General features: G+C 35.3%; 1 protein-coding gene across 6 annotated transcripts in view; it reads left to right on the top strand.

The window, feature by feature from the left end:
• Positions 1-13,077, top strand: part of LOC128982958 (kinase D-interacting substrate of 220 kDa B) — a 306,316-nt gene that overhangs the window by 160,248 nt on the left and 132,991 nt on the right. For all 6 annotated transcript variants that reach the window (XM_054402066.1, XM_054402065.1, XM_054402064.1 and 3 more), the window contains 5 exons: positions 793-928; positions 4,554-4,782; positions 5,416-5,595; positions 5,740-5,940; positions 6,844-6,933. In XM_054402066.1, the coding sequence (XP_054258041.1) occupies positions 793-928; positions 4,554-4,782; positions 5,416-5,595; positions 5,740-5,940; positions 6,844-6,933 (836 nt within the window). The remainder of the gene's footprint in view (positions 1-792; positions 929-4,553; positions 4,783-5,415; positions 5,596-5,739; positions 5,941-6,843; positions 6,934-13,077) is intronic.

Genomic DNA, 13,077 nt, shown 5'->3' with positions numbered 1-13,077 from the left:
TTTTAACACCACTAAAAACTTCCAAAATGTAGTAAGTGAAGAACTTTTTTATTTTCTGAAACAATCATTGTTGAAGGAATACAATGCGCGTGGACATTATGAAACAAAACATTTAAAAATAGATAGGTGAAAGTACAGGGTAATAATAAGCTTTTTTTGCTGCTTAGTCATTAGCTGTTGTTTTATGTTGTTGTAAATATATGATTAGCTGTTGTCATATATTTAAACATTTATTAGTGCTGCACCTTTTTGGTAAACCTATTAACTTTTTAATGCTATTGAGCATCATAGAATCAAATTGTTTAGTTGAAACAGCTGTTAAGATTCTTTAATTACATTTAAGTATAAGTACTAATAAGGTTAACATGGGGAAACTCCAGAGCCACTGGGGCAGAGCCGATTGGACGGATCACAAAATTGATGGAGTATAAACCACTGAACACAATTTTCCCACCCATTTAAATGGAATGGTGGTCAACTATTCCATGAAATTCTACTTGTATGTACCAAGTTTCATGGCCATCGGTCCAGCGGTGTCTGAGATTATCACTGCCAAATATACAAACATACAAACAAACCAACATCCTCTTTTATATATATATGGATACATAAAAGAAATTTTAGTAAAAATATACCTTAAAAACTGAAAGATATTACAGATAAGTATTTGTCAGGCTGTTATGGTTAGGATTTTTTCTGCAGCAGTTTCCACACACGGAAGAGTGAATCCACCCAAACTTTTAAAAAGACTTAGATTTTAAAAACTTATTTTGTTTGTTTGTTTTTTTCCAGTGAAGTCAACATCATCATGGAGGTGGCGAAAGCTCTGCTGCTTGCCTAATATATTCTTTTTTGAGATTTGCTATGCTTCCATTCTCATTGGTGGATGTGTTCTCACAATTTACCTACTTGAAGCCAACACGCCAAGGTACGATAGTTTTGTGAAATTACATAAAGTTTACATTTATATATAAGCATTAACGCTAATAAAAAAACATTTCTCAATCAGTTATGAAGCTTTTTTTGGCAAATGGAAGTAATTTTCATCAGAAATTACTAGTGATGGGCGGATCCAAGAAAATGTCGGTACCGGATCCGGATCTTGAAAAATTCGGATCCGGATCCGAAGATCCGGATCCAGATACATACTGTCATAATGGCTTGTTAAAAAAAAGTAACTAACAGAATGCCAATTTAAATCATAGCCTACTGTTTAAAATTAAATTGGTGAAGTTTAAAGGTAAATATATCTTATATATAGAGTAATCTCCAGTTGAGCCCATAATCCCTCATTATTTTGGGACACTAAAACTTTTCAAAATCTTAAAATAAAACTATTAGTTGATGATATTAGTTGGGCAATGTCACAGTACTGTATATTACGACGTCAATAGCCTGTATGGTTAGGCAATGTCACAGTACTGTATACTGTGAAGTCAATAACCTCTATGGTTGGTCAATGTCACAGTACTGTATATTACAACGTCAATAACCTCTATGGTTAGTCAATGTTACATATACTGTAACATAATTCTATTCTATTCTGCCTCATAATTCTATTCTAAAAAAATATATTCTCGAATCCCGATCTTTTCTTAAGATTCGGTGTATTCAAGATCCGGATTCGACACATGCCTAGTCGTAATATACTGTGACATTGCCTAACCATACAGGTTATTGACGACAGTAGTGTGACATTGCCCAACCATACAGGTTATTGACGTCGTAATATACAGTACTGTGACATTGCCGAGCCATACAGGTTATTGATGTCGTAATATACAGTACTGTGACATTGCACAACCATACAGGTTATTGACGTCGTAATATACAGTACTGTGACATTGCCGAGCCATACAGGTTATTGGCGTCGTAATATACAGTACTGTGACATTGCACAACCATACAGGTTATTGACGTCGTAATATACAGTACTGTGACATTGCACAACCATACAGGTTATTGACGACAGTAGTGTGACATTGCCCAACCATACAGGTTATTGACGTCGTAATATACAGTACTGTGACATTGCACAACCATACAGGTTATTGACGACAGTAGTGTGACATTGCCCAACCATACAGGTTATTGACGACAGTAGTGTGACATTGCCCAACCATAGAGGTTATTGGCGTCGTAATATACAGTACTGTGACATTGCACAACCATACAGGTTATTGACGACAGTAGTGTGACATTGCCCAACCATACAGGTTATTGACGTCGTAATATACAGTACTGTGATATTGCCGAGCCATACAGGTTATTGGCGTCGTAATATACAGTACTGTGACATTGCACAACCATACAGGTTATTGACGACAGTAGTGTGACATTGCCCAACCATACAGGTTATTGACGTCGTAATATACAGTACTGTGACATTGCCGAGCCATACAGGTTATTGGCGTCGTAATATACAGTACTGTGACATTGCCTAACTATAGAGGTTATTGACGACGTAATATAAAGCACTATGACATTGCACAACCATAGAGGTTATTGACGTCGTAATATACAGTACTGTGACATTGCACAACCATAGAGGTTATTGGCGTCGTAATATACAGTACTGTGAAATTGCCTAACCATAGAGGTTATTGACGTCGTAATATACAGCACTATGACATTGCACAACCATAGAGGTTATTGACGTCGTAATATACAGTACTGTGACATTGCCTAACTATAGAGGTTATTGACGACGTAATATAAAGCATTGTGACATTGAGTAAAAAATCGGTCTTTTACATGGATACAGACAGCTTTGTGTTAGTAAAAAAAATCGGGGAAAATCGGAAAAAAATCGGGTCCATCAAAACCGGATCCAGCCCAAGATCCGGATTTTTTTTTATCCGATCCGGTGCCGGTTCTAGCTCGGATCCGGCGGATCCGGTAGTCCGATATCCGGATCCGACCATCACTAGAAATTACTCATTTGATACATACACCCTTCAAGCTTGCCCTCACAGAATTTTCAATTATAATTCCTGCAAGAGAAATCAGATAAACTGTATTCAATCAAGAGCTGTTGATAATAAAGCACATGAGTGTTTCATTGTGTATTGATTTATAGAATTGATCTTGATACTAAACCTGCATCAATTGCTATATTCTACTCTTTTTATCAAATCTCTATATATACCTTAAGTTATTTTGAAAAGCTGTTTGTACAGAAAATCGCTTGATAAATAAAGGCATTTTTATTATTATTATTTATTACCTAAGATTACAATACCAAATTCATTTTTCACCCTACCATTATGCCCTTAGATGTTAGCATAATCTTCTTGCTGCCTTTTGGTAGTTTACTTCTAGGTTAATTTTGATTTGGCACAAACTTTATCAATAAGGTTAAAATATTACGTTTGTTATAAGGTTAAACCAATTTATGCAAATGTAAAAAGGGCCATAACAGCTGAATAGTTTGCAAAGCCTAAACATCTATATATAAAGCCAAAGTACCCATGAACTTTTGAGAAAACTACAAGTCACACCCCCATAAACCATATACTTAAAATGTTCGTCATGACGAGAATCCTTGCGCAAAACTATCCATTATTTCATAAATTGCCCTTTAAGGTCGTAATTACTTTCTTAAGGGAACTTTCCATATACCTAATGTTAAAAATACCTCAGCTGTACTTATTTGTTTGTTATTCTTTCAATTTATTACCTTATTAAAATCAGGTGTGATTATTTGTTTGTTTTACTATATTTTGTTAATTTCAGGTTAACTTAACCAATCAATAGTTTTATTAATACTTATGAAGTCAAACGGGGTGAAGCCCGTGGGTAACAGCTAGTTTAACTAATAAGCAAACAGTTGAATAGTAGATTTAATTAATCAAGAACATTTTGGAAAATCAAGTAACAAAGAATCAAGAATAAATGGAAAGTATACTATATATTTGTAAAATTATTTTGTTAGGTACCTTACAATATCTTTGTTTGATGTTGGTAAACTACATGTTTCATGGCAACTGCCACAATCACATCATCAGGTTATCCTCTTCTCAGGTTCGTCATAAACTTAAAATAGATAATGCAGAACACACGTAAAAAGACATAACATTTATTTGATCAACCGTCGCGGTGCGTGAACACATTTTGTCGGGCCGGCGGTGACTGGTATTGCAGTGAATGGTAAATTTCAGTGATAACCTTTTAAACGACAAACTAAATAGCCAGGCCATTGCATTGTTTGATACAATAATTAGAGTAAACCAGGAATCAGCTGATCGACACGTCACGTGACCTTGAACTGGACACTGCAATACTAGTCGCCGCCGGCCCGACAAAATGTGTGCACGCACCGCGACGGTTGATCAAATAAATGTTATGTCTTTTTACGTGTGTTCTGTATTATCTATTTTAAGTTTATGACGAACCTGAGAAGAGGATAACCTGATGATGTGGCAGTTGCCACAAAACATGTAGTTTACCAACATCAAAGAAGGATATTGTAAGGTAACAAAATAATTTTATTAATATAAAGCAATATCCAGAAGTAGGACGATTAATTCCTACTTTTTTGTTATTGTTGGTAGTGAGTTGAGAACTCTGGAGGAGGTGACAAGCCAGGTGATGCTAGCAGTATGTGGCCTGGTGGTGGCATTGCTCGTGGTGGCAAACCTGTACACACTGGGTCGTGTAGCTCAGTCACTAGTGTTCAGTCAACGTAGACAGCTGCAACGTACCATAGCTAGACTGGAAACACTCAAGAGTGAAGGCTTCCTACAGGCACTCAGGACTGAGGTTAACCTCATGACGGAAATGGTACAATAAATCTACTATAATCAGTATAAACTAAGACATTACATACATTATCTGGGAATGATAACGGCACATCAGCTAGAGACCATTGTTTTACCAATTCCTTTTAGCTGAGGTCGTTTATCAGTTTCACATGCGGTAGTGACCAAAGTTAGCAGCATTTTGGCTGCAGTCGCAGTGTGACTAAACGAGAGATTACACAAGTGATAGGGGGCATATAAGATTAAAATAGGTCAACAGTAAACCATAGTAGACTGAAACATTTTTATCAGCAAGCTAAGTTTCCTCAACTTCAATCACTATATCAATGAACACTGATTAATACCTACTGTTGGCAAATGTGTATGGCCTTCTACAAACTCCCTAAGCCACTTAAATTAAGCACATTACATCTTAACACTTGACTGCATACATATCTCTCAACTGGCAAGGATTAATTGATTACTATAAGGGTTGACCCCCCCACTAGTAACCTATTCACACACACATATTACATATATGAAACATATTGTAATGTTGTTGTCAGGTTTGAAATTGCTAGCTTGGCCGCAGTGGAAGCTTGTTGGTGACCTTAATCTACAGAGAAACCCTTATATATTACTTGACTATTTGCGATGAATCATGACACTGTTCCAGGTGAAGTGTTTGGATGCATTCACTCAACAACAGACCAGGTTGGTAATCATAGTGGATGGGTTAGACAGTTGTGAGCAAGACAAAGTCCTGATGGTGCTGGATGCAGTCCATGTTCTCTTTTCTGATTCAAACACCCCGTTCATCATTGTTCTGGCCATAGATCCTCATGTCATATCTAAGGTAACATCTGTGATTCAAATTCGTCTAAATAAATTTAACTGTTTCTATCTTTGCTCTAGTGTACACTAAGGGTGGCATTACGCTGCACTATAACTATTTTATGTTTACTTTTAGAAATTTTTTTTTAATTTACTGAATTTTCAGGCAGTGGAAGTAAACAGCAGAAGGCTACTGAGTGAGTCTAACATCGGTGGGCATGACTACCTGCGTAACATGGTGCATCTGCCATTCTATCTACAGAACTCTGGTCTGCGTAAGATCAAAACAGCGCAGAAATGTGCACAGAGTCATCGTAAGAGCATTGTACAAACATACGAGCAGTCAGAGCAGAACCTTGTCACTTCGGTAATGATGGTTGCATTGTGTCAATACCCAACAACCCTTTTTTTATTTTTTATAAATCATAACATAACAAAGATATTGCTTGCACTGCATCACACCAAACTCATTTATTGATCTTTGTTGGTGGATGTTGCAGTAAAGCTCTTAAGGGTTGGACTTAATCTGAACTATTAAGTGCTATAGCTTGGTTCAAATACCTTTTGAACGTTGAATTGGAATACATTTATTAAAATTTACAGAGAAATACTAAATATTTAAAATAAAAGTTGTATGCATTTTTGTATATACGGTACACCAAAGATACCCGGAGTTGACGGTTAACCCATTGGGGAAGGAATTAATACGCTATTAAAGATTATAAAAATAAAAATTTTAAAAACAATATTTTGAAAGTAAACTTCATATACAAATTCCAAGATTAATCCAGACACGAAATAACACTACTATTATAAAGTTCAATCGATTCCCTACGTAGAAAAATCAAAAGTTGTGTACTTTTATAAGTAATAACATTTTTTTAAAATTGTTTGTTTACCTTACCGCAGCTGATTTTTTGTGATATGTGGTTTCCATGGCAACACAAAATTGTTTGTTATTCGCTAAAATAAATGAGTAAATATGCAAATCAAGAAGCAAGATATTTATAAACATTATAATAGTAAGAAGAAACAAAAAGGGCGAAAAATAATAATAACTAAATAACTAATGGCGCTGCCTAGCGGTGACACGAGCGGCACTCGTAAGTCGGCCGCCGGGCCTGCAGCGGCCGTACGAGTAACGCTCGTAAGTCAGCGCCAATGGGTTAAGTGTGTGGCAAATATTCAGTAGGCCTAATTGCCAAACTGAACACCTGTTTATTTCAATGTTGTCAATGTTTGTTATGTTCCTTGTTATGTTGTGTCGTAGGCTTCAACTCGTCGACTGTCTACAGAATCTGGGGGTCTCAGCTCTCAGGAGAAACTCAAGCTGCCTGGGAGCTCCTTAAACGTGCGCAAGGTAACTCAGCAGAACACTTTTATATAAATATAAATTGTACTTTTTTATCAAAATGAAAGGTATGGAACCTTCACCCAAGTACACATTTGGAAAGTAAAGTAAAGTATGTAGAGAAAATGTAAGAAATACATCCCATATTGTAACCCAATCTGTTACTAGGTAAGTGAAGTTTTTTACCCACTCGAGGTGACTGTAAAGCTGAATAGATATAGTGCTCCCCTGGTAATCAGAAGACTGCTGGTTTGAAAAGTTATAAGCTTATTGATAGTTTGAAACTAAATCCAACCATCCTTTAACGTTGTTCTTTTAATAAATGGTCTTGGTTTAAGTACCAGTACCAGCTGATCTTAGTTACTAGTCACTAGTCAGTAACATAGATTTCATCTTATTAATTACTAGCAACAGTGCCCGTTGTGGTTAAATACAACGGTCTCTAGTAAAATAATGGTTATGAAATCCATACACCACTTTACTCACTGATATTAATGGTACAGATTAAGCACATAACATTAGAATCACACACTTAACATAAGGAACACACTTTAAACGCAAATGCAAATTGTTAACAACAACAACATTTAATCAAAGTAAAACTAAATAGATAACAATAAGCTGTTGAATTATTAACACATGTTTCGTATGATTAGATTATGCATACTGGTAAACCAATTATGCCATCTATAATAATTATTGGTTTTTCTTTTCCGAGTCGGGTTAGTTCTTCTACCCGACTGATTTTCATAATTTTGGGAACTAAGGGTATATAGACGGGACCACAGATTTGCCATCAATTCATTTTGACGTATATTTCGGGTTATGCATAAACTGCCTCCCTGTACATTTCTTATGGGAGTTAAATTTTGTTTTTTTTTAGATCGTTTGGCTCTTCTACCCGCTTGATTTTCATAATTTTGGTTTTAAAATAAAGCTATGCAAGCACATATGTGTCTTCAAGCATCATCATTAATTTATCTAATATATTACAGGACGAAAGGAATTAAATTTTATTTTATTTTTTCACATCAATTAAAGATGTATTCCTGCAGTTCTAATTACATTACCCTGTATGTTATGGTCTAAAAACCTATAGGAAAATACCAGGTTTCATTTAAGCTATTGATTGTTAAGATGGGACTACCTAATATTTATTTAGCACATTGCTGAATCACAAATTAACAATAATTACAATCGTTTTATTTAGCTACTTATCTGCAATCAATTATACGTAGCACTATTTTTATTTAATTTATTTCATATGTCTTGGTCTTAAAATACTTCAAAGGCTTTCACTTGAGATATTGATAGTTTTTATCAGTAAAGTTCAAGATACTGTATCGCTCAAACAGAAAATATAAATTTGATTTTATCTTTGATATGGAATTTAGTTTTAGATAGATTTACTTAATTCTAACCGGACGTACCTAAAGCACTAAGCTAAATCACGAACAACACAAATTGTTCAAAAAATGGAGTTATTTATCATCGATTTATAGTCAAACGATCTTGCTTGCAACCTCAACAGGAACTGTCAACTTTGACGGGTTTCACCTAGTAAATCTTAAAAAAAATCAAACTTTTATAATTATTTGCAAATACAAATGAGGTTTTCAATGACCTATTAATTAATAAAATCGGTTCAGTAGAACTGTAGATTTAATTGTACAAAGTTTAACAACAACGTCAATTCAGTATTTTCTCACCACTATAAATTGGGAGTTTGCTTAACGTTTTTACAAATAACTTTGAAACGGTGAGGAAATCGACCAAAGTGGAAGGTGATATTCTGAAAGAGAATAAAATTTCCTACAATAAAAGGTTAAATTACCTGTGTCCGCCAGTCGATCCTTGTGCTGTGTCCTATTACAGGATATGCATTTCGGCAGAATAAACTGCCATCATCAGTCCTAATATAAGTCCTTGTTCTTCCCCATTGGGTGCGTCTTGAAGTTTTGAAACACGTACACGAACGATATTACACTTAGATACATTACGAATAAAACATAAAACACGGTAGGCCTACTTTTATTTGAGCTATTACGGACATGTAGACGCGCGTCGGTCGTGTGTCGAGTCTCGACTGGGGTCAGACGTTACTTGCAGAGTTGACCTTTGTCCTGTCTCTGTCCTTTGTAGCTACAGGTGGCGTTTTATTCAACTTTAACAATGCTTCGAATAATATGTTGGATTGTAGTGTACTTTTATCATTCAGGAGGTTGTGGGGGGTTGTTTTAGATGCTCTATAAATTTCATATTGCTCTAGTGATGTCATTACTCGACTTTTTCTACAAATGTGTAAAGGTTTTAAATTTTCATTCAGGCTGGAATAACTGTGATTGCTGTCAATTAGGTGTTCGGCAAAATTGGATTGTTGTGTTAAACTATTTTTGGGAAGGTGTTCTTTAAACCTCTTAATAAATGGTCTGCCAGTCTGTCCAATATAGAATTTATTACAGTCACTGCATGTTATTTTGTATACTCCGGATTTATCACTCAGGTTTTTAACATTTTGTTGGGCTCTAGGTTTGAGGTGATTTTGGACTTTATTAGATGTTCTAAACGCTACAGTTTTTCCGTGTTTTTTTAATTCATTTTTCAAAGTTTGGGTGATTTTTTCTCCGTATTCAACTGAGACGAATTCTGTTTTTAATTGAGGCCTTGGATCTGCAGTCTCTTTACTAATTTTCTTTCTATGTCTGCTGATTAATGTGTCGATGATGTTAGGATTAAATCCATTATTGACAGCTATATATTTGATGACATTCCTCTCATTCTCGAAGTTTGCGGTACTAAGTGGTACTGATAGTAATCTATGTACCAAACTATTGTAAGCTGCTAATTTATGTGCTAGAGGGTGGTGGGAGGTTTCATGGATGGTTGTGTCTGTTGCTGTAGGCTTCCTGTATATGTTGAATGAAATATTTTCTTCGTTTTTTATTAAAGATAAATCTAAAAAATTAAGTTTGTTGTCAGCTTCTAATTCAGTGGTGAAACCTAGTTTAGGATGAAAGCTGTTCATGTAGTTGCTGAAAAGTTGAAATTGCCTGCTATTGCCATCGTACAAGGTCACAATGTCATCCACATATCTGTAGTAAAAAATTATTTTGCTTTTGTACTTATTTTTGTCATTTTTCCACAAATGTTTATTTTCAATGTGGTTTAGAAAAATTTCTGCAAGAATGCTTGATAGGGGTGACCCCATCGCAAGTCCTTCATTTTGAGAGTAATATCTATTGTCAAACTGGAAATAATTTTGGTTTAATACGGTTCTTAGTAATAACATTAGTTCATTGATTTCTTCTATGTTTAAATTGGATTTATTTTTTAAATTGTCTTGTAGGATTTCTAGTGTTTCACTGACAGGAACGTTGGTGTATAGGCTACTTATATCTAATGAAGCTAACGTATATCTTGGGTTCAATTTGATGGTTCTTATTTTATTGATTAGATCTAAACTATTTTTCAGGCTGTGGCTGTTTTCTAGAACTACATGTGTTTTGACGATGCATTCTAGTTTTTTGGCTAATTTGTAAGCTGGAGCGGGCATGTAATTAACCAGGGGTCTAATTGGGTTGCCTTCTTTGTGTAGCTTTGGTAGGCCTTTTAGGTGGGGAGCTTGGGGATTTATTGGTTTAAACTCTCTGATCTCCCTGTCAGTTAACAAAAGCTTACTGTTGGATAAAGCCTTATTTAACTCTTTGGTGTATTTAGCTGTCGGGTCCTGTGGTAGTTGGTTGATTAGATTGCTATCAATAAAATTCAAAACTTTGTTATTGTATTCTGCTTGGTTCATTATCACTAGAGTATTACCTTTGTCTGCTTTTGTAATGATAAGGTTGTTATCTGCTATCTTCGTTTGGATATTTTTTAGGATTAGGCTTTCTTTTTTATATAAGTAACTATATTTGAGTTTCTTAGGATTTTTTACTTCTTTTTTCAGTTTGTTATTTACCATTACTCTGACTGTATTCTGATCGTTTACATCACTGAGACTTTGAATTGCTGCGTCGGCATTGATAATTTCTGAAAATAGACCTTTCATGCATTTTTGAGGCAAATTATACTTGAGGCCTTTGTTTAGCAAATTCATCTCATCAAGATCAAAAACTATGTCAGTAAGGTTAATTGTCCTTGGGTAAAACTTATGGCTAACCTTATTAAGATCAAAGTCATGTTTTTTATTTAAAAGGGTTTCTAGTTTATTGTTCAAAACTTTCTTTTTGCTTAGAATATCTCTGCCAATTTGTGATTCTATTGTAAACAAAACATTATTGAGTTGTGCGGGATGGATAATGTTAAGCATCTCAACGTGAGATTTAAGCAGCAGTTTGTTTAACATAGACTTTTTGCAGTGTTGCTGTTTTATTTCATGTTTTAACCAAGACTGTTCTGCTATTGATTTTGCCTTTTTTGCTGCAAATGAGTTGTTTTTGATTTTCACAGAGATGTACTTAGGTATAACGTTGTTTTGTACACATTTAGTGTTAAACTTTATGTTTTGTACGGTCTTCAAAACTTTCAATTTCAAGTTCTTATATTTGTAAACAACTTTTGCCTGGCTGGCTGACAACTTCATTTTATGTTGTTGTTGTTCCGGATCGGTAAGACATACAATAAAAGGTTAAATTACCTGTGTCCGCCAGTCGATCCTTGTGCTGTGTCCTATTACAGGATATGCATTTCGGCAGAATAAACTGCCATCATCAGTCCTAATATAAGTCCTTGTTCTTCCCCATTGGGTGCGTCTTGAAGTTTTGAAACACGTACACGAACGATATTACACTTAGATACATTACGAATAAAACATAAAACACGGTAGGCCTACTTTTATTTGAGCTATTACGGACATGTAGACGCGCGTCGGTCGTGTGTCGAGTCTCGACTGGGGTCAGACGTTACTTGCAGAGTTGACCTTTGTCCTGTCTCTGTCCTTTGTAGCTACAGGTGGCGTTTCATTCAACTTTAACAATGCTTCGAATAATATGTTGGATTGTAGTGTACTTTTATCATTCAGGAGGTTGTGGGGGGTTGTTTTAGATGCTCTATAAATTTCATATTGCTCTAGTGATGTCATTACTCGACTTTTTCTACAAATGTGTAAAGGTTTTAAATTTTCATTCAGGCTGGAATAACTGTGATTGCTGTCAATTAGGTGTTCGGCAAAATTGGATTGTTGTGTTAAACTATTTTTGGGAAGGTGTTCTTTAAACCTCTTAATAAATGGTCTGCCAGTCTGTCCAATATAGAATTTATTACAGTCACTGCATGTTATTTTGTATACTCCAGATTTATCACTCAGGTTTTTAACATTTTGTTGGGCTCTAGGTTTGAGGAGATTTTGGACTTTATTAGATGTTCTAAACGCTACAGTTTTTCCGTGTTTTTTTAATTCATTTTTCAAAGTTTGGGTGATTTTTTCTCCGTATTCTGTATAAATTACAAAATATTGGCGGCTATATTGGACAGACTGGCAGACCATTTATTAAGAGGTTTAAAGAACACCTTCCCAAAAATAGTTTAACACAACAATCCAATTTTGCCGAACACCTAATTGACAGCAATCACAGTTATTCCAGCCTGAATGAAAATTTAAAACCTTTACACATTTGTAGAAAAAGTCGAGTAATGACATCACTAGAGCAATATGAAATTTATAGAGCATCTAAAACAACCCCCCACAACCTCCTGAATGATAAAAGTACACTACAATCCAACATATTATTCGAAGCATTGTTAAAGTTGAATGAAACGCCACCTGTAGCTACAAAGGACAGAGACAGGACAAAGGTCAACTCTGCAAGTAACGTCTGACCCCAGTCGAGACTCGACACACGACCGACGCGCGTCTACATGTCCGTAATAGCTCAAATAAAAGTAGGCCTACCGTGTTTTATGTTTTATTCGTAATGTATCTAAGTGTAATATCGTTCGTGTACGTGTTTCAAAACTTCAAGACGCACCCAATGGGGAAGAACAAGGACTTATATTAGGACTGATGATGGCAGTTTATTCTGCCGAAATGCATATCCTGTAATAGGACACAGCACAAGGATCGACTGGCGGACACAGGTAATTTAACCTTTTATTGTATGTCTTACCGATCCGGAACAACAACAACATAAAATAAAATTTCCTACTATTTACCAT

This window comes from Macrosteles quadrilineatus, unplaced genomic scaffold (assembly GCF_028750875.1).
Source record: "Macrosteles quadrilineatus isolate MER2022 unplaced genomic scaffold, UCM_ALF_1.0 Scaffold_1__1_contigs__length_201487025, whole genome shotgun sequence".
In the NCBI taxonomy this organism is placed as follows: domain Eukaryota; kingdom Metazoa; phylum Arthropoda; class Insecta; order Hemiptera; family Cicadellidae; genus Macrosteles; species Macrosteles quadrilineatus.
Note: the sequence above shows the minus strand (reverse complement) of the source record. Positions and strands in the feature narration are given on the sequence as shown.